Source organism: Anoplopoma fimbria, chromosome 11 (assembly GCF_027596085.1).
Source record: "Anoplopoma fimbria isolate UVic2021 breed Golden Eagle Sablefish chromosome 11, Afim_UVic_2022, whole genome shotgun sequence".
Lineage (NCBI taxonomy): Eukaryota > Metazoa > Chordata > Actinopteri > Perciformes > Anoplopomatidae > Anoplopoma > Anoplopoma fimbria.
This window is the reverse complement of record NC_072459.1, coordinates 17,392,876-17,420,463: the sequence shown is the minus strand read 5'-3', so window position 1 is coordinate 17,420,463 and position 27,588 is coordinate 17,392,876. Positions and strand designations below refer to the sequence as shown.

Genomic DNA, 27,588 nt, shown 5'->3' with positions numbered 1-27,588 from the left:
TACCTTCATTGGTGTGGCTCTGGATGCAGACACTATAAGGGTGAAGATCGAGGCTGAGGGTGGAGCCTGCTGGTGTTGAGGTCCCTCACAAGTCTCTGTTCTCTGTTCTCCAAAACAGTCTGGTAGAACAGCTGTAGCTGGATCTGTCTATACTTAAACCACTTTTTTCTGATGGTTTTGGCCCATTTATCAGCTGGGACTAAGGAGGCTGCAGAAGCACATAAATGTGGGCTGATTGTTGTCATAGTGATGTGATACAGCAGATCTCTTGTCAAGAGTGAAATCAAATTTCACCTTTTGCGAGAAAATGTTGTAGGAGGCATAATGTATATGACTAATGAGCCACAGTGATCTAAATAAAAATCTGTATTGAAAGAAAGTCTAACGGACAGTCGGAAACAGGTGTCAGTTGAACCTGAAAACATTGGACGGCCTTTGTAGATGCTACTTCACTCTGACCAAGATGTATCACACATTTCTTATATCTGTCCTGCTGCCAATGTCTCTCTTTGAAGGAAGATGGTGGTAATACGTTGCTACAAAATCTCCCCTTTGTGGAGATCTGGTGAAAGCATATGAGTCATATGATTTTCATCCTCACCAAACCATTAAGTGAGCCCTGTGACCCAGGGTAGCATTATGTTTCTACACTACGTTTTGTTAAATATTTTATTTAGATATTCACTTTTGAGAAACAAAGTCACTACAGTGATTTGAGAAATCATTTTAATGTAGCAACAGTGTCAGGCTGAACATAATGTGCACCTGTTTTCCTTTCACTTAATATCACCCGATCTTCTGATTCTGATCACGTAAACAGACTCACATACATTGTATTTAACTAGTTTGAAACACTGAGCTGCAATTGGTTTTTTTTCTGCTTCATATCAAATGTAATAAGATGAAAGCACCCTTGCTCTGTATACAGTAGTAGTGAATTGTCTGGTGATTCTGCAGGTATCCCGCCTGCTGTGGGACCTGTTGGGTGATATCTGTCAGCCTTTCTACCATGGACCTTTGGGCCTGAACCCCAGCACCAGCACCAGGAAGGCTCTCAAGGTCAGTGAGTGGGGAACTCTTTGCTTTTGCAGTTTGAAATAAAGAAAAATTGAATAAGAAGTTAGCTTACCTGTCGCCGGCTTCTCATCGCTGTGTGAGACTAAAGGCTCGAGGCTGCATAAGCTACTGCTAACATTACACCCTAAATCTCTGAACCGTCGGCAATTCAGTATGATGTAACACAAGATTTTGACAGGGAAGAATAAATTCTTGGAGTGGATGGCTCTGGTTTTGTTGGTGGAGTACTCTTTTAAGTTAACCCTTCAAAAATTCACATCTTCCTAAAGAGAAATAAAATAAAATTATTTTTTTACTGCTTATGAAATCACTGAGAACATCAGAAAAAGTTGCTGGCACAATTTAGAGTAGATAAATACTAGTGGATGGTTGTCAGCAGTAAGAGAGAAAATATGTATTTGGCTCTGAGTCCATCACTGGTGTCTTGTCTTGTCTTGTCTTGTCTAGCAAGTCAATAAGATGCTGCTGGGGGAGTGTATGTACCGGGACCAGCGCTGCCTCTCACCCTGGTCAGCCCTCTTCATCTGGGCCATCCTGCAGAACCACCATGAAATGGCTATTTACTTCTGGGAGATGGTGAGACTCACCTGCAATAGTCCACAACCTCACTGAAGACATTTTATTTCGTTTAGGAATAAGCTGTGTTCAAAATACACTGTCAACATTAGTAAACATGACATTTTAAAGTGCTTTGAGAAACAGGCTGACCAGCAACTTTTTCAAAGTTGCCATAAATTTTGGTTTCATTTCAACAGGCTTTTATTGGCTGAGTTTTTCTGTGTGTTCTTGACAGGCAGGGGAGTCGGTGCTGAGCGCTCTGGGTGGCTGTAAGATGCTGAGGGAGCTTTCAAAGCTTGAGAGTGAGACTGAGACCAAGCTAGCCATGAAGGAACTGGCACAGAAGTTTGAGAACCTGGCACATGGTGAGTCAGACCACAAGCTGCTCTGTTCTCTAAATGTGTGGACTCGAGCAGATGTAGCGTAAATGCCTTAATCTTCATTTGGGTGGCACAGAATGATTGGCCACAACTTTTGGAAATCAGAAATATTATGTGTTTATATTATATAAAATAATTTAACTAAATTCACCTCAAATGATCACCCTGCAAAGAGGGAAAATGATAAGTCTCGTTCTGGAGGTTGCTTTTTAGTTCTTCATTGGCAAACAGTGACAGTCACAAGTAATGCACATGATTAAAAAAATAGTGTTTCCTTAGGAACGGTAACTTTCCCATTCCTTTTCAAAACAGGAGATATGGATGTACTTACGTTTTGTCTGTGCTTATGTGCTCTTGTGTTTTTGTAATGCCATCAACCTGCTAGGGACTGCAGATGACAATTATCCTGCATGGCTAAATGTGGCATATTTACACGGTGGCTCGTGGCGCACGTATATGTATGTGCATTGTTGTCTGTTTAATAAAATAAACATAAAGATAAGTTCTGGTATCATCCACGAGATCAATCCTGCAGAATGTTCTTGCGGGTTTCTCACAGGATTCCAGTCAAGTCTTAACTATAGAAAACTACGTGCAAGGCACTACCTCAGATCCGTAACAACCTTATTAATTCTAGGCACCCGGGTTCCTCCTCATTATTCAATTCTTTCATAATTTTTTTCCTCAGTCATGGAGTTGTGTTAGGCCAGATTTACATGGAACCATTGTCTCACGTCTTTCAAATAAATCGATGACCACCTGACGAATTATGCCGCAGTACTATGTATGCCTGGTGAGGGGTGCCTGGCCCCCAAGAGGTGCCCACAATAACCCACACGGGCCGCATTGACCAACAGTCACAGGAGTATAAATCAGGCATTAGAAAGCAGGTCGTCTGTCACCTGCTATGGGGTCGAAGGCACCTGTCTTCCAGCCTTAGAGCCTAGTCAGGGGAAACTATGAAGGAAGCAATGGTAGGGTGCATAGCTGTCATGTGGTCAAGGCCAAATTTTGCCTCATTAGCATGGTCTTAGGGTTCGGCCATCAGATATAAAACGGGATTGAGCCAAAATCGGGGAAACTTAGCCAAGGAACGTGAGCCAGGCCCGGAGGCATGCGAGGGCCCCTCTCATGAGTTGGGCCCCAACTCAGCCTTGGGTGGATGGGGTTCACAAGCATTCCCTATACCAGGAGGAGCATCTTCATCTGGGCCAGCTCAGCCGTTAGCAGAACATTCACCAGCATCAAAACAGGAAGGCAGTGGTAAAGATATAAAGGCTTTCTATTGTTAATTTCCTGTCATGCCTCTATTAGCTGAAATAAAAACACAAAGTGCCCCCCACCCCCACCAAAAAAGACACAATAATCTTTATCTCTCGCCATTATGAAGAAGAAAAAGATGATATCATTCTGTGTGTTCGGTTTTGTTCGTGTGTTCAGATGTATTTGGTGAGTGTTACCAGAGCAGCGAGACTCGCTCCTTTACTCTCCTTATAAGGAAGTCTCCAGTGTGGGGCGGAGCTACGTGCCTTCAGATGGCCACTGCGGCTGACGCCCGCCTGTTCTTCAGCCACGATGGTGTTCAGGTAGAGATGCTGTTCTCCTGCCAACAGTAGGAATTAGAGGCTTGTAAAGATGCCAGGCTCAATCCAGGCTTTAAATAGTAAAATGACAGTTGAGATCTATGCAGACTGTATGAATGAATGTCATCAGTGAGTGTAATGTTGGTTTGTAGCTGTTGTGGTGACAGTGCTGGTCTTTTCTGTAGTCCCTGCTGTCTCAGATCTGGTGGGGTGACATGGAGAGGAGTACTGAGGTCTGGAAGCTGGTTCTCACCTTCTTTCTGCCCCCTCTCCTCTACACAGACCTTATCAGCTTCAGGTCAGTGCTTTGTAATTATTGTGCTATGGTAAATTTGGGTTTAAATGTCTTGCCCAGGGACTGCGGATCGAACCTCAGATCCTCTCATTGAATGACGACCCTGCTCTACCACTGAGCCAGTGTTGCCCCTGTGTAACTTTGTTTGTGAGTGTGTGTTGTAATGGAATTGTATCCAACACATTCTCACAGCCAACTAGTCAAATTCTGCAGCTTGATCAATTGGCCTACACTTCAAACTATGGCACTCAAGGTACCCCTCGAACTATGGTAAAATAATTCAACACTGACATGGCTTTACACAAGACACAAACAGCAGTCTCCTCCTTTGTTTGACCGGTCAACCTCCCCATCCTGACCAAGCTGCGGTAATTGACGCGTTGGGAACAAGAACGGGTTGCTCCATCCTGATTTCAGGGCTCATATTTTTGGATCTGCCTTAGTGCCAAAAAGTGAATTTTCTAGTGAACATTTTTGGAGCAAAAATGGGATTTGAAATTAACAAAGCATTTATCAAAAGCAGCACTGATATTCTGGTAATAGACACATTAAGGCTTGAAAAGCTTGAAAGAAACTCTTTTTACATCTAATTTCATCTTTTTTTCTGCAGGAAAATCTAAAAAGTAAGCTTCTAACATACACACAAAGAAATCTATGATGTGTTTATTGTTTCTGATTAAGAAACAGAAATAGGATGCTTTGTTAGAAGACACAGCACACTTGTAATTTAATACACACTGACGCTATAAGTGATAGAAAATGTTCAGGTCAGTTACAGGCCTTTTGGCATATTAAACAAGGACATTGCGTTGGGCCTTGCGCACTACCAAAATGATTTGATTATTTAGATCGTGCTCGGGCATGATTCAAACATGGAGACAATAAAATGATATTGATGTACAGAATGAAATCTTGTGTGCAAGAATTTGTAAATCTTGGCCTTGATTATATATACATAAATATTGTTTTCTCACAATGGCCACTCCCAGGCTCCATTAATAGGGGCATGATTTCAGAAACATCGTTGGACATTGTTGAATTTTTTCTGTGTTGACTCAGATGACTCGAGAGCTGAGAGTAACACATACAGCAATATTACTACAGAAAAAACCAGCAAGTTAAGAAAGTATTTTTTTTTTCTTTTCAATGGTTTGCTAAGAAAGGTTGTGGTGTGCGTTCATGTTACAGAGCACAAGAGGAGGAGGATGAGTCTGTGGTGGCCCACCACGGCAGAGACACTGATAGTCTGGAAGGAAATGATGCCACCGTCTTCTCTCTTGCTGACATTATACAAAAGTAAATACAAATATACAACAACATAAATCAGAGAGTACTTTTACTTCTCAGTTGTAACAACATTCCCTTATTCTTTGTTTTTTGGGTCACAGTGAGGAAGAAGCTGAAAAGTTCAGGGCTCTAAAAGAAAGCCTGAAAGGTGGGTTTGGATCACTATTCTGCTTTTGGTACTTACATCCAGTGGCTTGGGTCTTAGGTACCACTCCCTTGCATGTCCACATTTGTTTGATAACTGTGTGTAATTAAAAAAATATTATTAAATGTATACAGACAGTATGGTTTCAAAATGTATTATGATCTTAAAGTTAATGTACTACACCTTGGAGTATATTTTCGACTTTCAGTCATGTGAGATCAATATGTATTTAACAATACATGCTCTAACTGAATGGCAGAGTGCTAGTTGTGCTGCTGTATTTTGCAGTAACTGAGGTATTTCCAGCTCTTTTGGCAGCACTTGACTATTAATGATGACCAGTAATAAAAAAGAGGCACACTTTAACTTGTGCATAACTTGTGATGTGCAACTTGGACTGTGACCTGAGGAGCATCTTCTCATAATTGATACCCCTCTTCACATTTTTCCTGCCATTTTTGTTGTTGTTTTTTTTGTTCAGTTTTGTCCAAAAAGCATACTAGCTAACTGTTATCTAAAAACAGTGGTTCCAACCCCAAGAGGGTTGCTAGATCATTTCTGGGGCTCACTCGATGATTATGGAGGAAAAAAATAAATAACATGTTAAAAATAGAATTACATATTTGAGAATGGAATATGTTTTCTTTTTTATTTGAATGCCTTTACCAGAGGAGTCATTTGCCTTAGAATAGATTTTATTGATGGCATTTGTGACCGTGCACATATACGTGCACATGAGTTTCTGATGGAGGATTTCAGGTGGGTCAGGGGGAGAGAAAAAGTCATATAATGCTGAATACCTAGGTGCTAGCTGTTAATACTAAACAAAACTCTCAACACCGAGCGGGGCTGTAATTTAAAAAAGCTGGGAACTACTCATCTAAACATTTGCAATGTCATAGCTGAATATTTAAATGATTTCAACAATGTGGCCATCATATTTATTTTGGCAAGTGTACAAGGACAAAGAGCTCCTACAAATTGAAGGGAGAAAGAGGGGCAACAAAGAGAGGAGGGTCTTTTCCATAATGTTATCAGACACTTGTATATCAATCTGAGCCAGCAAATGGCAACAGTAAACACTTTTAGTGGAGGTAACGTTACGTTAACCTTGGGCAATGGCCTCACAGTCCGTTTCGCGGCTGCGTTTACCTGTCAATACTGGACTGACTTAAAAAAATGTTGTTAGTCACTTAATTAGTCAGACTCCTCTTTACCCTAAAGAAGACTACCATGTCAAAAAACTGGTAAATTATGAAATAACGTTTGTATCGTAGCTACAAATGTGGGACTATTTTTATTTTTTTATTTAAACTTCATGGTCAGCACCTCTCCAACACTGGTGTGTGTTCCCCCTCTCTCTCATCCTGAACCCATTAGTCACTTAGACACAAAGACATGGGGAAATATGGTCCATGTTTAAAAATGACGAAGTTACCCTTTAAATATTGAAAAACAGATGTTTCTGTATGAGTGTATTTGGTAATATAGTTTATCTGGTTGTTGACATCTTTAATTCCTGTTTCCATTATTTTAATTCTCTTTACTTCAGACTCTTTGCCATCCAACTTTAAGAGACCGCTTATTGTATCCCGGTGGAGACAATTCTGGTTTGCCCCTGTCACCTCATTTCTTGGCAACGTGCTGATGTACTTCCTCTTCCTCTACCTGTTTGCCTACGTTCTGTTGGTGGACTTCAAGCCCCCGCCCCCTGACGGCCCGTCCACTCTGGAATTTGTGCTTTACTTTTGGGTTTTCACCTTAGTGTGTGAAGAGATTCGGCAGGTGGGTTGTTAAGACACTAGCATACACACACATATTGGCACATGGTTCTACTGTTAACAATATTTGGAAACGGTTCGCCAGTGGTTTGGTGTCTGATAAGCCCTCAAACTTATGCATTTGTTGCTCAAACTGGATTGTCTTTCACGTTCTTTCCAAAACATGAGGAAACACACCCACCCAGTTTGAATACGAACTGGTGACCACATCACCTAAAATACACATTTATCTCACTGACGCATACTGTACACTGCACAGATCCACATCCATCGGCATAATATTGTGACTCCTGTTTATCTGGTTGACAGACCTTCTTTGTGGGCAGCACCTTTGTGCTCCAGAGGATGAGGAATTACATCGAGGATATGTGGAACAAGTGTGACCTCATAGCCATCACTCTCTTCACTTTGGCTCTGTGCTGCAGGTGACTCCTCTGACACACTCATCAATGTCATTCTGCAGGTGGAGATCTGAGCACAAGAAAACAGAACGTTAACTCGGGGACATAAAACACAGGAAGTCTCACGTCTACATTGTCCTAAGAACGTAGCTACCACTGTAGTAGATGGGACGATCTGGGTTAGACTTGGAGGGAAGCAAGGGTTGATGTACTGCAGAAGTTTATTAAATGATGAGACGCAGGTTTGTCACCTGCTGGGGCTCAGGAGCAGGAGTAGCCACTCCCACAAACAACACAGACATCCACAAAGGGAGACCGCAGGAGACAAGAGGGCAGGGAACACACAGAAACACAAGGAAACAGGACAGGCAGAGACCATATGTTTGTTTCTTTCTTATCTGGTTGAATAAGTTCATAATATAGGGGAATGTATTGCGTGACGTGCATTCACATGACCTGTGAATGCAATGTTGTTGTTTTTTTCAGAATGTTTCCCTGGTCATGTAATTTTGGCCGAGCTGTCATGGCCATAGATTTTATGGTCTTCACACTACGTCTGATCCATATCTTTGCTGTCCACAAACAGCTTGGGCCCAAGATCATCATCCTTGGCAAAATGGTGAGTCCACACAAAACTCGCAAAACAACCTATGGGCAACAGACAAAGTAATGAAAATGCCATGTGAAATAGAGTTCAAATACAAAGAGTTGTTTGAGAAAAAGTTAGGGTTCCTTGAAGATATTTTTACAAAGATATAGGCCTCTCCCAATAAACAGTTTTTACAGTACCGCATTTAGCTGCATATGCAAGCAAGACTAGGAATTTGAAAAATGCTTTGGGCACAAAGATTCACTAGACTAAGCTTTGTTGATTATCATTGGCAAAGCTTTAGCAGTGTACAAAATATTCACATAGCAGCTCTCCATTTTTGGCTGGCGCTGGCCAACATTTTCACCAGTTAGTCGTTTTCACTTTGTTACTCTAAAAACATACATGCACCCACATTCCTCATACAGATAATTTAACCAGTGTCCTCTTTAAGTAGCTGAATAAAAAAATAAAAAAAATAGACTGTTTCAATGGTTCTATATAGTGCTATTGAATGTTGTTGCTGTGATGCTTGCCCTCCATTTGTTGTTAATGATGGTTGATAGAAGTGCATATAATGTACTAGAAACCGTTAATATGATTGAAATCACAAAGTCCCATCATGACCTTACAACATGGCCAATCCTATAACATCTTCCATATCTGGTCTCTCCTTGTTTCCCCAGATGAAGGATGTTTTCTTCTTCCTTTTTTTTCTGGCTGTGTGGCTCTTGGCTTATGGAGTGGCCAATCAGGCACTCCTCTACCCGTATGATCCCCGCCCTGATTGGATATTCCGCAGAGTGTTCTACAGACCATACCTGCACATCTTTGGACAAATACCCATACATGAAATGGATGGTGAGTCAATCAATCAAACTTTTATGTCAGACTCAGGGTCCAGATAAGACAGGACATTACATGGATAAATTAGATTAAAAAACATGATAAGAAAAGACACATACATAGACCTACCAATGCCTTACAAAGAGACAGCTGTACCAATGTCTCCACAGCTGGGATTGGTAGCGTGTAGTGCTGAACCTTATATCTGATAAAAACCAAGATTATATCATCTTTAGAGTCATTAAACCGGCAGATCAATTTATACGTACGATTTCTTAAAACATTTTGGAAAGTATCGACTCCTGCAGCCACAAATATTTCACTTGCACTACACCATCTCGGTCCCTTAAGTAATATTCTTATGGCATCATTATAAGCTGCTTGAAGACTCTGTAAGCTTGCTTTTTTGTAGTTTGACCACAAGTGTGCAGTATAGAGTTGTGTACAATATGCTCTAAACAGAGACATCTTCACTCCATCTGTACACATACTAAATTTGCGTGAGAGAATGTTCGCTTGTGCATACATCCTACAACATTGCCTATAAATATCATCATCATCGCTCAACTGTTCTGTAATAAAATGCCCAATATATTTTACCTTATCACAGACACAAAGATTGTTATCAGACAATTTGAAGTCAGGAAATATTAGACATTTGTCCTCTTTGGTTGTACAGATCAAGATCACTCTTACTGGCATTGTATTTGATATCATGTTCCACACCATAGACAGTACATGAGCTGCTGAAGATCAGCACTCCATTGACTAAGAATTACAAGATCGTCTGCATACAAAATATGGTTAACTAGAGTATTACCAATCATGCACCCAGTATTACAGGCTTTCAATTGTTTGGACAGATCATCAATATATAGATTAAACAGAACTGGGGACAAAATTCCGCCTTGACGGACACCATTGGTGGTTACCAATGGTGTCCGGGGCTGAGACACTAATGCCCCATTTTTCTTGCATAATCTGGTGGGCATACCAGTAAACCAGAATTCTCCCTATGTATTTGGGCACACCTCTTTGACTCAATCTAACAAACAACTTTATATGATTAACATGATCAAAAGCTTTGGAGGCATCAATAAACACATAAGAACTGATGAGTTTTGACCTCTATATTTGTTGACAATTTCCTTTAAGGCATATATATTCACAAGTCAGTGCCATGTTTGACTTTAAAACCAAACTGGTATCTGTGGAGTAAATAAACTCATATAATCTATCCAGCAGTATTATTTCTAGGACTTTTGACAGTATGCTGGCCAAAGCAATGGGCCTGTAATTATCTAGATTACATATTTTACCAGCTATGTACTTAATGGAGGAGGAGCTAACCACAGACTAGCATATTTAAGGTGTTCAGCAGTAATATGGTCTAAACCACTTGCTTTGTTATCAGAAAGCGTATGTATAGCTTGGTACAGCTCATGTGACATAATAGCCATTGAATCATTACTCTCAATATTGTCCACCTTACACAAATCACTTTTGATACAGTTGAAAAGGGTACTATAATGCTGTCGCCATAACTCAGCAATATTGTCTGTTCCTGAAATTCCATCAACAGTGCATGGAAAGATGTTTTAAAGTTGTTAAGAAATCTCACTCCAAAAATCAGCAACATTATTACTTATTAGCTTCTTGGCTATGAAATCAGCCCTCATGGCTTGCTCATTTTTACAAATGAAGCGAATGGCGAATTTATATCTTGCATTAGTGAGCTTCTTGTACTCGAGCACAGGCCCTTGTCTGGGTCTACCAGCGATAACCCATGATTTAAAAGCTTCACAGGCTTCAGCATGATACTCAGCTACATACTCATTCCAACCAGGTTTTATGTTGTGTGTCTTATTTTTATGCTTGTAGTAAGGCTTACTTCCTTCATACAGAGCACTTACTATATAATTATACATGGAGCAGAGATCTCTCCTATGCTTCACATCCCTACAATTAACGCCAGCACACATAGTTGCATCTCTAGGTAGATGAATATTACTTAAGGATTTGTCTGTAAGAGCATAATCAGCTAAGATGTCCTCCTTTGTGAGGGTTGACCAGTCGAGGTTTTCTGTGTTGGCACTCATTCCATTCCTAGAAAGTGCCGTTAGATGTTCAACATTTATCGACATAACAAAAGGGATATGATCAGTTGTTGCTGCCCCATAAAGAATACCCAAACATCCTAATGAAGCATGTGCATCTGCTGTACTAATACAATGGTCCAGCCATGACGTAGTGTTCCAGGCCTAACTAATGTATGTATAGCTATCTGTAGGCAAAAGCACTTTTCTTAACAAAATGTAATTATTGACTGAGCTATGTGATTAGCAAATAATGAGCTTGTGTCTGAGATATCTGCATTCATATCACCGATGACATATATACTGGGACAAATATTATTATTATTATTATTAAACGTGTTTTAGCCGGTTGAAAAGATGGCGAAATTACGTCTATAGACGGTTAGACCCAATTTCACCCAGTATTCAACCAGATTTCAACGTTGAAATCCTGTCTAGTGCTCACTGGGACAATTCTCAAAAGGGTTGTCAACAACCATGCTGCAAGCTTTATCCCCTGCGCTCTGGCCCACACGCAGGTCACGACAGTTGTATGACAAAACCCGGATAATCATTTAGCATGGCAAATGAATGCCCATAGCACCAGAAATCACACGTATTTCCCCCACAGCAAGAGCTGGTTTCGAACCGGGCCCCGCCGCAGCCACTTTCTCCGCCGCCTAGGTCCGAGGCTCCCGCTGGTGCAGCCTCAAATCCTGCATCGTCCGAGCCAGTGGGACAAGCCTTCGCGCACACAGTGCCTCTGACCAGCGCCGCCTACCGACCTGGACCACCACCAGTAGACATGTCAGTGGGACGCTGCAGTGCACACAGTCGGCGATTTATTTCCACAGTGATGGCACGAAATCTTCGCTTATATCAGCCTGTAGCTGCATTGCGTGCTTCATTGAGCCGACCTCAGTGTACAACTGCTCCATTCTCCCAAGTAGGCTCGGAATATTCGCCTCGCACTCATTCATTACATTAAGGCAACTCTTTATGTTGTTGATGTCTTTCTGTGCCCCTTTATGGAAAACACACTGTGTAGTAGGACAAAGTTCAAACAAAACTCTTCTATCCACTCGGAGTCAAACGTGTTCGCAGCCAAACAGGACGATCTCGTCCTGGCTTAATGTCTTTATTTTCACAACGAGAAAGTTAAGCAACTCATCCTCAACAATAACTTTGCTGTCAACAGTTTTGTAAATTTCAGGTTTTGTTCGAGATCAGTTTAAAACAGGAGCTGCCGAGCCTCGACTTGCAATGTCCCCCATCTTTCATTAATATATGGTTTTCCAAAAACTCATAGTGAGTGACTCAGTCTTAATATACATGGTCATATCTCTGTCAAGCACAATGACCTTTGTTTCCCTCAATGTCAGTGGAGTTTTCATGTTTTCCTCATGTCCGCGTGGGTTCCCCCCATGTTCTCCGGCTTCCTCCTATTGTCAAAAGACATGGAGCTAAGGTTAATTGATGAATCTAAATTGCCCGTAGGTGTGGGTGTGAGCGTGAATGGTTGTCTGTCTTTTTGTGTCAGCCCTGTGATAGTCTGGCATCCTGTCTAGGGTGAACCCTGCCTCTGGCTAAATGTCAGCTAGGATCGCCTGCATCCCCTGCGACCATGAACAAGAAAAGTGGTTAAAGATAATGGATGGATGAAATAAAGTTTAGGTTAAGTTGAATTATATGAAATAAATTAAAGATTAGCATGACATTCTCAGACAAAAGAGAATTTAAAAGCCTTCCTTTTAGATGTGCCTTTACACTGGGTTTATCAATTTGCATTATTAATATATTTGTTTGTATAAAATAAGATGGTGCATAAAACGGTACAAAAAAGTTTCATAATTATAGTCTAATATTTGCCTTCATTCACTTACACAATGTATACTTTAAGAATTTTTGGATTTTAGTCATTGTACTCACTCACTTACTTAATCGCCAGATTAATAAGGAAACGTCAAATGTCAAGTTCAAAACAATACACACCAACACAGTATGCAATAAATCCTACCTAAATAAGCAAGTGTTGTATTTTATCATATAAAATGAAGTTTGTATCGCCTTAAATTAAAAGGTGTTACTAATACATTTGTTCAATAAAACAGTTGCACAATGACCACAGAATTAAATAAACACATTCTCAACAAAAGCTGGATATTAGATGCTTAATAATAGTGGGATTTATTGCAGGGCTGTTGGATTACACAAGGTTTAATTGGGTCTAATGAAATTGCAACTCAGTGTTTCGGCCTTAAGTTACATTTGCTGCCATTCATAGGTAATGGATGTTACCCTTTATGTTGATTATAAATGAGCTGCATAGATCTTCATGTTGTTATGGACCTCTTCATTGTTTTTCCATCTAGCCGATAAATTGGAGGAAATAACCTGTACAAAAAACGTCACACGCATTGAAGCAGGAGAGGAGCCCTGTATGAGCCCCTACGCCAACTGGCTGGTTGTCATCCTCCTTGTCATCTACCTGCTGTTTACCAACATAGTATTGCTCAACTTACTCATTGCTATGTTCAGGTACCCTTGCATTTCGCTTGATTTTCTTCAGTTCCAATGTTGTTCTGCTGATTAAACAGATTATTTTAGCTCTATGTATATTGTATAATGAGATTTAAATTCATTATCTCCAGCTACACCTTCTCAAAAGTACAGGAGCACAGTGACACCTATTGGAAGTTTCAGCGTTACAACCTGATTAAGGAGTACCACTCAAGACCCTGCCTGGCACCGCCCTTCATCATCATCTCACATCTCCACCTTTTCATCAAGAGATGCTGCCGCCAGATCCCCTCAGTCAAAAGCAAACACTTTGGTAAGAAGTAGAGCACGAAGACAGGGGATGAGTGAAAGGAGGACAAGCATTTAGCAGGGAGCGGGGAAGAAAAACAAACTCATGTACCCTAACCATGAATTAGCTCTTGCGCTAGTACTGGGTAGGTCATATAGTTGGCCCATTCAGTCTAGATTTGTTTGTTTTATTTGAAGAGGACCTACAACTGTGTCTTGGAGTGCCAGGACAGTTGGTCCAAAGTCAGGCTCCTGGTCCCTTGCAGCCAAAAGAGAGCTGTCTCTCGCATTCTTGGTAGGATATCAGGTTGTTTGTCAGATGATGTGAGGCTGCACCAAGATTTCACATTGTAAGCAATTATGTTTTTGATTCTCTGTTCAATGAGAGCAAGTGGTGTATACCAGATGTATTCCAGGCTAGTCTACTAGCTCAGCACAAGAGGGATGCTGAGGCTGTTTTAGTGTGGGACAGCCCAGGAATTAGTCCTGTCATGTAGTGGGCTTTATAAGACGCTCAGTTAACTAGAACTCAGAACGGAAGCATGCTTCTTTACATTGAAAGGATCAAGTTGAGGTGGTTTAGGCATCTGTCTAGAATGGCTCACAGGCACAGCATGTGATCCTGTTTTTGCTACCAGTCTCTAACTGGTAGAGGACATGTGCATGCAAGTTCGCTTTTTACTCATGCCCTCATTCCAGTCACTTTACAAAAAAATGTTTTCTCTGTCCTCAGTTCTGGAGTTGCGGGGCAGGAACGCTAGCTGCCTCAACACATGGGAGGCTATACAGAAAGAAAACCTCCTCTCAGCTCAGAATAAGCGGCAGAGGGAAAGTGACACAGTACGAATTAAAAGTACATCTGTCAAGTAAGTTGCCTCTGCTATTGTTGTTACTCTGTGTAATGTTAAACGGTATAAATGTGTAAAAGCTATTTTGATTCACAAGGTTAGAACTGACCATTCTTCATATACATTTAAATTTGACTGACAAAAGAAATGTGGAATATAGAACTCAGCCAATACATCAGCATAAACGTATACTGGTAGTGGCTTTTATGTCAACCAATATCTAAAAAGATAATCACCCATCCTTCCATCCATCCATTAACTTTGTCTTATCCGGGGCCGGGTCGCGGGGGCAGTAGGCTTAGGAGGGTATTCCAGACGTCCCTCTACCCAGCAACGCTTTTCAGCTCCTCCTGGAGAAAGGCAATCCCGGGCCAGACGAGATATGTAATCTATCCAGCGTTTTCTGGGTCTACCCCGGGCCTCTTACCAGTTGGACGTCCCCTGGAAAACCTCTAAAGGGAGGCGTCCAGGAGGCATCATAATCAGTTGCTCGTACCACCTCAGCAGGCCCCTTTTCACGCAAAGGAGCAGTGGATCTACCCCGAGCTCACTCCGGATGTCTGACCTCCTCAATCTCTAAGGCTGAGCCCAAACACCCTACGAAGGAAGCTCATTTCGGCAGCTTTTATCAGCTTTCAAATCCTTTTGCTCACTACCCAAAGCTCATGACCATAGGTTAAGTTCGGAACTTAGATGGACTGGTCAATTTGAGAGACTTCGCCTTCTGGCTCAGCTGCTTTTTTCACCACAATGGTCCGGTGCAATACCCGCAGCACTGCTGACGTTGCTCTGAACCGCATGTCCTTCTTACCCTTCCATTTACCTTTACTCTTGAACAAGACCCCGAGAGATACTTGAATTCCCCTGCTTGGGATAGTGTCTCACTCATAACCCGAATGGTGCAATCCATCGTTTTCAGGCAACGGACCATGGCCTCAGACTTGGAGGTACTGACTCTCATCCCGACCACTTCCAACTCTTCTGCAAACTGCCCCAGTGCAGCTGAAGGTCACGTTCTGAAGGAGCCAACAGAACCAAACTAAATGGTCTGCTAAAATCAGGGATGCAATTCTGGGATCCCCAAACTTGATAATTGCCTTCCCCCGGCTGCACCTTAAAATCCTGTCCATGAAAATCACAAACAAGATTGGTGACAAGGCACAACCCTGGCAGAGGCCAACACACACTAGAAACGTTTTTGACTTTTTTCTGAGTATCCGGACACAGCTCTGACTTTGGTCTTATAAGGATCGTATGGCTCGTAGCAACGAACCAGGTACCCCGTATTCCTGCACTACCCTCCACAGGACTCTCCAGGGGGCATGGTCGTAAGCCTTCTCCAAGTCCACAAAACACATGTAGACTGGATTGGCAAACTCCTATGACCCCTCCAACAGACATGCAAGGATAGGAGCCTCCAATCCCGCACCCAGTATTAGACTTTCCCCGGGAGGCTGAGCAGTGCGATACCCCAATAATTGGAGTACACTCTCAAGTCCCCCTTTTTTAATGATGGGAACCGCCACCCTGGTCTCCCACACCATGGGCACTGTTCCTGACCACCACGCTACACTGAAGAGGCGTGTCAGCCAAGACAGTCCCACAATGTCCAGGGCCTTTAGCCTCAGGGCCAATCTTATCCACCCCTCGTGACTTTCCACTGAGGAGCTGTTTGACTAACTCAACAACCTCTGCCAGGAATATGGATGAGTATCCACTGATTCTTTAATCTCTGCCTCCTCCACAGAGAAGTGTTGGTCGAGTTCAGAAGTTTCTCAAAGTGCTCTTTTCACTACTCGACAATTTCACCATTTCGGGGTCCGCAATTTTCCTCTCCTGCTGAACAAAGCCTGGGCCAAGCCCTGCTCAGGTTGGATGACCTTCCGACTACAGCTCCTAGCAGCCGCTTCGACAATGGAGGCTTTGAACATTGCCCCAATCAGATTCCACGTACCCAGCCTCCCCCGGGATGCATGAGAAATTCTGCTTCAAACTCACCACCAGGTGGTAATCAGTTTGAAGCTCTGCTCCTCTCTTCACCCGAATGTTCAAGGCATATGGCCGCAGATCTGATGATACACCCACAAAGTCGATCAAGGAACTTTGACCTTGAGTGTTCTGGTACCAAGTACACATCCTCGAACACACTGTTTGTTATGGCCAAACCATGACTATCGCTGAAATCCAACAACAAAGCACCACTTGGTTTCAGATCAGGCAGGATGTTCTCTCATTCACCCCCTCCAGAAAAGGATTGAGGCCGGACCCTCTCCAGGAGTTTGGTGCCAGAACCAGTGCTATACGTGGAGGTGAGCCCAACTATATCTACTTGGTACAGCTCCAACTCCCGCATCAGCTCTGGTTCCTTCCCCACCAGAGAGTTGACATTCCACTTCTCTAGAGTTAGTCCACGTACCATGGGTCGGCATGCCCAGGTCCCTGCCCTTCCCTTCTGCACGGCTCAAATTGCACCTGACCCCAATGCTTATCACTGCGAGTGGTGGGCCCACAGGGTGGCGGCCCCATACAATTTTTCCGAGCTGTGCCCGGCTGAGCTCCATGTGCCAAAGCCAAACCACCAAACGCTAAGCTCTCCTCCCAGTGGGCCCCAATTAGATGTGCAACAACTCCTTTCCAGCATTTCATTAAGGGTCAATGAAAAGATAATGTAGCACAGAAATGTCATGTGTTTTAGAAACAGTGTCTTCATTACACTGTTATTCCACTGACAAGTTTATCCTTCCATTATAAAATACCCTGCTCAATACATAAAATAAAAATGAAAATTTCTAATGTCTGTTTAAATCATGCATTCCTATTAAATGTCACAGACACTGACCAATAATGTAAACACATCTTTCATTAAGTTTCACTTTTACACATTTCTCTTTTGTGATCATTCCATTGTGTTAAACGAGCTGAACTCAGATGGACATTCTATCTCAGGTTTGCAGTGGGATTATTTGTGTGTATTTGGTTCCGTAGGGTGGACAGTGTGCTAAAGCAGATGGCAGAGATCTGTGACCACGACAGAAGGTTGCGGCGACTGGAGACAGAGGTCAGCAATATCTAAGTGCACATGAAATATCTAGTGATCCTAATCTGTACCAGTCATAATCAATTTTGCAGCCTAGAACCGTAATCCGGGTTTTTTTGAAGGCCAGAAAAATTTAGAAATTCTACCAATAATTTCTTTTATTTAATTTAGAGATATCTCTTACAAGGAGATATTCCTCCACCAGGTTTCTTTAGGTTTTCCATCTGTTCCTTTCAAGTCAGTGCCGTTCATCTTGGCCGGAATATTATTTTTAAAAAATCGATAAATTACATTTTTCTGGTTGAGCACTCCTATTTTGACAAAATATAGGACGTGTGCTTTGTTTCATTTTGTACAATCTCTGCATGTATGGGTAAATTGATATGAGTATATATTTCTGTGTAGAGTGTGTGTGCAAAGTGTGTCTGGTTTCCCTGCAGCTGTCGGCCCTGCCTGCTCAGCACATATCCATCTCTGTTTGTGTATCTCTCTGACAGCTGGAGTACTGCTGCAGCGCCCTCTCCTGGATGACAGATGCTCTGTCTCAAAGTAATCTGATAACGGCTGTCCACCTCCCCTCCCCTCCTCAGAGGTAAAACCACAGGTCATCTAACCATGACCCCTTCTAAAGAAGTTTAGTTCCTGATGTTTTTAATATGATGATGTGTTGTGATGAATAGACAATTTAACCTATTCCATTCCTTGGCTACCTACAATACACCCGGTTTTGTCCTTTTTAGTGCGGACGTGATCTTAAGTAGGAGATTACAGGTCAACAGTATATGCCACATAGAAGTGTAGTACGTCATCTGTACCTGAAGATTTTTTTTAGATGCAGCTCAGCACTGGTTTTTACTTGTTATAAATCTTTAATAAACATTGCACCCATTTAAATGTTTAAAGTTTACAGTGTAAGAGCGCTTAGAACATTATGACGGAAGTATATGATGGCCATTCACATGCTATATTATGTCTATATTATGTCTCATAATTTGTTGCAGCAATTTTTGGGATACGTGATAAATTTCACTATTTTTTACCACTTGAGAATATATTTAAAAATTGCAAAGAGGAGACTTGTGGGTACCCAAAGAACCCATTTTCATTCAGATATCTTGTGGTTCGAGGTCAAAGGACCAATGTAAATATGTCCATCCCAGTTTTTTTCCTCTGCAAAATTAAGCCAAATGTTGTAGCGTTAATAGTTGCCTTCCCTAGAGCTAGTTTTCTTGGTTAAAGCCCTTAAGATGTGATGAACGTTGCATCCAAATAGGATGAAATTATAACACTGTATAAGAACTAATTGTTGTAAAATTACAATGTCTATCTGCCATGAAGTGAAGACACATTAATCTTCGACAGGTGCCGTGTCTGATGCATATGAATCATAGGGATCCGCTCTGGAGAATCAATATTTCATCTTGTGGAAGGATCCTGGTTTGGATAACAATATTTCTTTCTTTTGTTGTAGATCAGACTCGTCTGTTTCCAAGCTAACTCCCTGAACTCCAGGATCACACACTCACACACTGTTTACTTAAGGGCATTGTGTCAAAGTGCACCATGTTTGTTATTCTGCAAATCAGGTCATTTGTTTTACTTTGTTTAGTTCAGATGTCTGTTGTTTGAGAAATGCATTTTAATTTGGACAAATAATATGCTGAGATGTTTTTTAACAGTAGTGCCGGCTTGCATTGCTGTTTGCTACAGTGCGACTGCACGTTCCAGACCAGGAGTCGCCAAAGTCTGAAATTTCAAATCTGGGTTTGAGCCCCAGATGTCACCAGAGTGCCTTATTAATATGTATGCTAAGTTGATTAAGTAAGAAAAATATCACCATATATGAGATAAAATGCTATTATATGATCGAAAGCTTTTCAAACTGCACAAATCATGTTTTAATAACAATGTATCAAATTACTAAAATATGAAAGGGGTGACAAAAAAGAACTATGTAGTTTCCCTCAGCTTGTCAGAGGTCTTTAGCCTCTTTTAGCTCATTCTTTTTGTATTCCCGTCCACACCGTTTTGTTTTTGTCAACTTCATTTTGCCAGAGTATAATCAATATTGCAGTATGAATGTCGGTTTCAAATTATTCCTGTCTATGTGTAGGTATTATCTAGTTTCTAACAATAGCGCTAATCTAAACTCCGCTAAAGGCCATGATTATATATGAGATATTAGACAAGTAAAATGACAACAAAAAGTGACAATGAACTGATAGTATGTAAAAGATTACAAGTAACAATTTGCTTATTCCAAGTCTCTATATCAATTTCCATATGGTTGAGCTCACAGACTATAGATGAATATATAAAGATTTATTTTGTTGTAGTCGTGAATTATGTTACACATTCAAGTAGCTTCATCCTTTCAGAACTGATGGATGAAAATGTACTCTAGACCAAACAGTCAGTCGAGTTGTTAAAAATTAAGGACTCTACTTGTGTTGTATAAGATTAAAAGGGTCCCTGTACTTTCAGAAGACAAGGAGTCTTCTTTTTCATTGTTACACTATGCACTATATTCATTACATTATTCACAATTGCTTGGTCAGTTTATAATGCAATAATTTTCTCAGAATGTATTAACTTATTACATTATGTGAAAAAAACATTATTACATTATGCACTCATGGTTTCTTACATTATGATTATTATCACATTATGAGCTTTTATTACATTTAAATTATTACATTATGCAAAGTTATTACATTGTGCACAGTTATTACATTTTGAGATGCTACAACAATGATTTTATACACACAAATTTCATTTTTCTTTTAAGTAATTAAAGCAAGGCCTTAGGTGCGTTTGTGTCAACATTTAATACTCGTGGTTAGAGGTTGTTATGGTTACCATGCAGAGTTAGAAATAAGCTTGAAAATTAATAAATCTAAAAGATTGAAACAGTCTGTTCTTTGAGAGACTCTTTGTTTCTAACTTCCACAGGACCCAGGTTACTCTCTATAGTGATGACACAGTGAAATACATATGATCAGAATTTGGCTGTCTATTGATAAAGCATGTTATTATGTGTATATATGAATTCTGCCGAATAACCATTTTTGGCTCCCTTCATTGCTCTAATGCATGAAATTTCTGAAAATTGATCAAGCTAAGCAAAATCACTCCACAAGGTCTGGTTGATGTCACAATGGTTGATGTAATAACCATGTGAATACTTACTAATGGTTATAATTCCTTATAGGAATAATTGTTCCCTAAAATTAATGTTGACAAAATTGAGCTTGCATGAGGTGAAGTTAAACCAGAGTTAAGAGGAGTCATGTTAACCATAGCAAAGGATAGGGTAGGCTCTAGATCAGGGGTCTCAAACTCGCGGCCCGCGGGCCAATTGCGGCCCGCTAGACGATATTTTGTGGCCCCCACCTTAATATGAAAGTTTAATGTTAGTGCGGCCCGCGAGTTTTATATGAATGGCACTTTACAGTGTTGTGTGCGGAGCTGAACGAACCTACCAATCACGGTGGGGTATATGGCTCTCGGGGGCGGGACATCGACCGGGCTTGATGCAAGCAGAGAAACATTCTCAATGAGTGACAGTGACAGCAGCGTTGCCATGGAGAGTTACAGCAGCGTTGCCATGGAGAGTTCTCCTCCGTGCCTGGCTGGCTGCCTCGTTTCTATTAAACGCGGACATTCGTCCCAGCGCTGCGTTCACAACACCTCCAAAAAAGTTTTTAAGTTGCTGCCCAGCGGGACATTATACGTATATATGTCTCTCTCTGACAAAATAAATCAAAGTGATGCGTACGCGGCGAGATAAAAGAAAAGTAAGAAAATAATGTAGCCTAATGTGGTCTGCAGTCACATACCGACACCTGTCCGTCGGCAGTAACAGTCCCCGATAAAGCAGAAGAGCTGCTGAGTTTGTGTCCAATGCACGGCCGCACCACAGCCAAGGATATATTTCAGGAGCTGTGCGAACAGACTGGTGGGCATTACCACGGATGGAGCCCCGTCTATGACCGACTGGTAACGCTGGTTCAAAGAAAGTTAGAGGAAAATGCAGATCCAGCAGTCGTTCTGCACTGCATCGTACACCAACAGGCACTGTGCAGCATGTCATGTCTGTTGTCCTGAGATGTATCAGTTACATCAGGTCCAGGAGTTTACAGCACCGCCAGTTCAGGGCCTTTTTACAACATATGGTGATGTACTTTACTTTAGTAAAAGTACATCATTTAGTAATGTCCTTAAGAGAGTTTTTGACTTAAGAGCAGAAGTGAAGAAATTCATGGAAGATGACAGAATGGATGTTCCTGAACCTGATGATCCAGGGTGGGTTATGGACCTTGCATTCCTAGTGGACTTAACACAGGAGCTGAACATCCTTAACCTGAAGCTCCAGGGCCCTGGTCAGCTTATCACTGCAGCTTATGAAAATGTGAAAGCCTTCTCCGCTAAACTGAAATTGTGGAAAACTCAGCTTTCTGTAAAATATCTCAGCCATTTCACAACATGCAGGTCTCTTGTGGAGGAGGGCACAGCCTTCAGTGGTGGTGAATATGCCTGTGCTAGTGAAAACCTTCTGCAGGAGTTTGATCAGCGTTTTGCTGACTTCAAGGCATGCTGTGACACTTTCCAGCTGTTTGCTGACCCCTTCTCAGCTGATGTGGAGAGTGTCCCAAGTATGTTGCAAATGGAACTTATTGACTTGCAGTGCAACAGTGATCTAAAAGCTAAATTCAGAGAGGCACAGGGAAAAGCAGACATGACTGGACAATTCATGAGAGAATTACTTCCATCCTTCCCTGAGCTGTCAAAAATGTTCAGTCGGGTAATGTGCCTTTTTGGAAGCACGTATCTGTGTGAAAAGCTTTTCTTGACTATGAACTTTAATAAATGCAAGTACTTAGTGATGCCCATGTTGAAGCTGTACTCAGAGTTTCTACTGTAACCTTGATCAGGGCAAATGTTGCTCAGCTGTGTGAGCAGAAGCGCTGCCAGGTCTCTGGCAAGAAATAGAATAAAGCACAAATGTATTCAGGGATTGTATGTGTTGGTTCAGTGCAATGTTTCAATAAGTTATTAAAAACATGGAAATAAAAAAGTAAATTTTCAAAAATATTGCGCTTTCTTGTAGTGCTTGAACGTTGAAGTGGCCCTCCTATGAGACGACAATACCAGCAGTGGCCCCAAGCCAAATTGAGTTTGAGACCCCTGCTCTAGATAGACCACAGTAAAGTCTGGTGGGATCTCAACTGATCAAGGAATTGATAGCGGGGGTCTGGACAGACCGCAAAAGAGAATAGTTGTGGGTCATGTTCGCTCGCAGCACAGGATAGTTCTGGTCACGTAGACCGCAGCACAGATAGTTTGGTCAGTTAAAAACGCAAAACAGGACAGTTTGGTCAAGTTAGACCAGAGAAAGGTTGTAGGAGTCTGACAGAAGACGTTCACCTTATCTCCGGGAATGAGAATACGGTCCAGCCAGACCAGGTCACTTCAGACCAGGAAATAAGAAATTGGGTCACTCTGGACCAGGTCATATCAGACCGGGCAATGAGAAACGGTCACTTTAGACCAGGGAAATGGAAAACGGCCACGTTAGACCAGGGAAATGAGACAACAGTCACTTGAGACCGTGTCATATTAGACCAGGTAATGAGAGAAGGTCCGTTAGACCAGTAAATTGAGAACACGTCCACGTTAGACCAGAGAATAGTGTGACTCAATGAACAGACAGGAGTGCAAAGCCATTGTACATTGAATGAGAGAATATCCACTTAAACAATAGAATTCGAGAAGTATCTTTAGTGATAATATAAGGAACATTATGCATGACTAAGATAATGCTATCCCATGCTATGGGACAAATTAAATGACATGCCAGTATTGCAAGACACTGCCTGAAAGGGACACCACCACCAGTCATATGAATGACTGACTGGACCTTATTTTAAGGCTTTACTTATGTTTTATTTACGAGTATTGATGTGAAGGCAGAGGATGACCAATGTCCCATTTGTCTCAGGGATGTAGATGAGATGCCTCGGTTTGTGGCCGAAGAAGCAGCCCCTATTCTAAAAGAATATCCTGACTAATGCTGAGGTGATAAGTTGATTTTAATGAGGATCATCTCTAATTGATAGTTAAACCACTATTTAGACAAAGGAAGATTAGAAGATTACTAGAAATAAGGAGAAGTGGAGCAAGTAGGGGGCCTTAAACGTAGGTAGTTAATCACAAATTTAAAAGGAGCAAAAAGAGTGTGTGTACGAACCACAAAGAGAGCATGCACCTACGCATATCCCGAGTGTTTAAGATGTAAGATATAATCCCTAGGATGAAAGGCCAGATCGAAAAATGTGATGTCTCAATTTTTGGTAGAAGGATTCAGAAGATGCTTTGCTCACCACATCTGAGCAAAGCATGACGGCCAATAGAAAACAGAATCGAACATAGCATCAATGGAAGAGGAAAAAACCCTGCCCTGGTTCTGTCAGCATCATATGCAACTAAAGAGGGTAATAGGCTGTCTGCTATCGATAACTGGGGAGAAGCTTTAGCTAACTTTTCAGCATTAACTTGATGGTTGAATTAGCAAACAAACTTGGTGAAGAGGATTTTAACAACTAATCTTAAATTGAATGCCTGCAAACAGATGTAACCATCAATGCAGTTGCAAATGAAGGCACAGACAATTTATGAGAACAGGTTATGGAGGCATGGCGCAGGACCAAAAAAAGCAAAAGTACTCCAAGCAAATCTTAGGTTCTTTACCGTGGAAACTGCTAAACCCTTTCTCATATACATCTTAGCTGAGTCCATACATTTAGCCATGAGGCTTTGATTTAGGAAAGCATAGGTCTGACAAGGGAAACTGATACTGATACTGCTGGCCTCTGGAAAGATGCTCCGGAAAGTCTGGAATTTCAAACTGGAAAGTGAATCAGCTTTTGTGTTGACGGGCTTATAATAAAGTTATGTGTGACGGCTGACCATGTCATGTTTCTCATAAAAGACATGATGTCCTTGGAAAAGGAGCGCCCTCCGTTGATGATAATGATGACAACTTAATTATTGAGAGATAAAGATCAAACTGTGAAAAGGCCAGCTCATATTGCATATTCATGGACCAATTTTTTTATTTTATTAAATGTTTTGCCTTTGTAGGAGCCCTGTAAAGAACACTTCAAGTATCAAATGCATTTAAGAGGAAACAATGGTGTACAATTCTGTAGATTATTTGATTTAGCTTCAAATAATTTACTTAAATGTAGACTTTAAGACCTCCTCTTTCTGAAGCATTTAAAAGTAAATGGTAAATGGACTGTTATTGTATCTCTTTTCTAGTCTTCGACCACTCAAAGCGCTTTTATAATACATATCATCATTCACCCATTCACACCCATTCATACACTGATGGGAGGGGCTACTAAGGTGCCACCTGCCCATCCGGACATTAGTTAACATTCATTCACATTCATAAATTCGGAAATTAACTGTACTTGAATAGCGCGTTACTAGTATCACACTACATATGATCATTCAGCCTTTCACACCCATTCATACGCCAATGGGAGGGGCTACCATGCAAGGTGCCACCTGCCCATCAGGTAACAAATCATTCATACCCATATCCACATATCGCTGGCACAGCCTGCAAGAGCAATTTGGGATTAAGTGTCTTGCCCAAGGACACATCGACATGGACTGCCGGAGCCCCCTCCAGTCCTCCTCCTGATGCAACCCCCATCTTCTGCACCCCCTGTAGATTGCCCATGCCCCTCCTCCTACACCCCCTTTCCCACAACACTCAGGCCATGTCCACACTAACCCGTTTTGGGTTTTAACACTAAAACGTTCTCCGTCCACACATGCGTTTCATCATTGAAATTATTTGCGTCCAGACTTGCTCCCCTGAAAACGAATATCACATGACTATTCACGTACACTGGGCATGCGCGTGCCGGTGTAAACAGGAAGTACATTGATTGCTTGTTTACAGATAATACGATTACACTACTCTTGATACTCGTCGTGCTTGATACTTAAGAACTTCCTCTAAAATCTTCCTCCATAAACAGACACATTTGTCTGGTTTTATTTTTCAAGCTTAAAGTTTTATTTTTCAAGCTTAGTTACATCACTGAGTGTCTAACTCTATCTCTCCCACACAGACAGCAAATTTACTTTAAATGAACAGTTATTAAACGAAGTTAAATAGATTATGGGTCCATACATTTGGTCAACACCAGTCCGTCAGAAGTCCGTTCCGTAGGGCTGATAACACCGCTGGACCCGCCGCTCGCTAATCGCTCCAATAACAGCTGATTCCAGCTGAAGCCAAAGAACCGCGAATCCCCTCCGGGTTGCCATGCATCACCCGTGTTCCCCTGGGTCCCAAGTCCCTACATCAAGGCTTCATGTTGTCAATCAAGCATACCTTGAACATCTATGTACAAACATGTGTAACAAATACCACCTTATCCATGTTGAAATAACCTGGTAGTCGACCGGTATCAAGGCTGTTGTTGTTGTTCTCTTCTGGAAAAGGGTCACATGGTAAGGGGGTGACAAATCAGGGAATGACATGTTGTAACTGCTAAGAACCAATCAAGTAGTGAACGCGGGTGCCTACGTCATCGTTTTCGGACTGCTTCATTTTCCGTCATCCACACTATCAGGAAAACGCGACGTTTGCAAACTTATCCGTCCTCGGGAGCGTTTATGAACTCCTTCGTTTTCGGTGCCCTAAAACGCTGTGTAGTGTGGACGCTCGGTGCAAACGCAGCAAAAGATATTCAAATTAATTTGAAAACGGGTTGTGTGGTGGCCTCAGCCCCCTTCCACCCTCCTCATACACTACACTCCATGACCACCACCCACCATCCCCCTCACTGCATGGATCCTGGACTACCTCACCAACCGTCCACAGTATGTGCGGATAAGGGAGTGTGAGTCAGACCGGGTTTCCTGCAGCACTTGGGCCCACAAGGAACTGTTTTGGCTCCATTCCTCTTGTCCATTTACACCTCAGACTTTACCCACAACTCTGCTAACTGCCACCTGCAAAAGTTCTCTGACGACTCTGCAATCGTCGGCCTCATTTCCGCAGGTGATGACAGAGAATACAGGGAACTGAACCAGACTTTAAAGGATGGTGCCAGCGAAACCGCCTCCAGATCAACTCTGGGAAAACCAAAGAGCTGGTGGCATCAGCCATCTTCTATGGAGTGGTCTTCTGGGTCAGCAGCATCTCGACAGCCGACAGGAAGAGACTCAACAAATTTGTCAGGAAGGCCAGCTGTGTCCTGGGGTGTCCACTAGATACAGTGGAAGTGGTGGGAGACAGGAGGATGATGGCAAGCTATCATCCCTGATGGACAATTTTGGAAAAATAGGTAAAACTAATATTAATCAATTAAATCAGTAGTTGAGAGATTGAGAAGAACCAGGGATGATTGCTAAGCAATTTTATATTAGTTCTAATTTACATTAACTTAGATCTTTAGTCTAAAGCTTATTGATCTGTTTTATTAATACTTTTATGTACAATTATTTTATTATCTGACTTTAATGTAATTGGCCTAGAAACATCAAACTCATTTACATTTTGAAATTGTATTGTTTACACCTGACGGTTTTGATGGGCATATGGGAGGTAAAGCTTTACTAAGTGGTATTTTTCCCAATAAAAGTTCTCCAAAATTGTGCAAAAGTACATGTTTCTATAATAAATGCTGTAGTTTAACCAGGAGGAGCCCATTGATGTATGAAGTGTTTTTTGTCATGCTAAACTTTATAACATTAAAGTTAATTAATATTTGCCCCCCCATAATTAGTCAAAAGCACATGTTAATAGGTAATATTAGTTTATAAAAAGGGGCTCGTTAATAAGTTTACTT

The 27,588-nt window shown here is 41.6% G+C and overlaps 1 protein-coding gene across 1 annotated transcript in view; it reads left to right on the top strand.

Annotated features, from left to right (window-relative positions):
- trpm4a (transient receptor potential cation channel, subfamily M, member 4a) overlaps nt 1-20,572 on the top strand; it is a 36,076-nt gene extending 15,504 nt beyond the window's left edge. Inside the window, exons 12-28 of the mRNA XM_054607571.1 lie at nt 958-1,059; nt 1,525-1,653; nt 1,871-2,000; nt 3,456-3,601; nt 3,784-3,896; nt 5,082-5,189; nt 5,282-5,328; nt 6,878-7,110; nt 7,416-7,531; nt 7,994-8,126; nt 8,783-8,957; nt 13,390-13,555; nt 13,669-13,850; nt 14,559-14,691; nt 17,659-17,731; nt 18,208-18,302; nt 19,182-20,572. Coding sequence (XP_054463546.1) covers nt 958-1,059; nt 1,525-1,653; nt 1,871-2,000; nt 3,456-3,601; nt 3,784-3,896; nt 5,082-5,189; nt 5,282-5,328; nt 6,878-7,110; nt 7,416-7,531; nt 7,994-8,126; nt 8,783-8,957; nt 13,390-13,555; nt 13,669-13,850; nt 14,559-14,691; nt 17,659-17,731; nt 18,208-18,302; nt 19,182-19,215 — 2,115 coding nt within the window. The 3' untranslated portion in view covers nt 19,216-20,572. The remainder of the gene's footprint in view (nt 1-957; nt 1,060-1,524; nt 1,654-1,870; nt 2,001-3,455; nt 3,602-3,783; nt 3,897-5,081; nt 5,190-5,281; nt 5,329-6,877; nt 7,111-7,415; nt 7,532-7,993; nt 8,127-8,782; nt 8,958-13,389; nt 13,556-13,668; nt 13,851-14,558; nt 14,692-17,658; nt 17,732-18,207; nt 18,303-19,181) is intronic.
- The last annotated feature ends 7,016 nt before the right edge of the window (nt 20,573-27,588 follow it).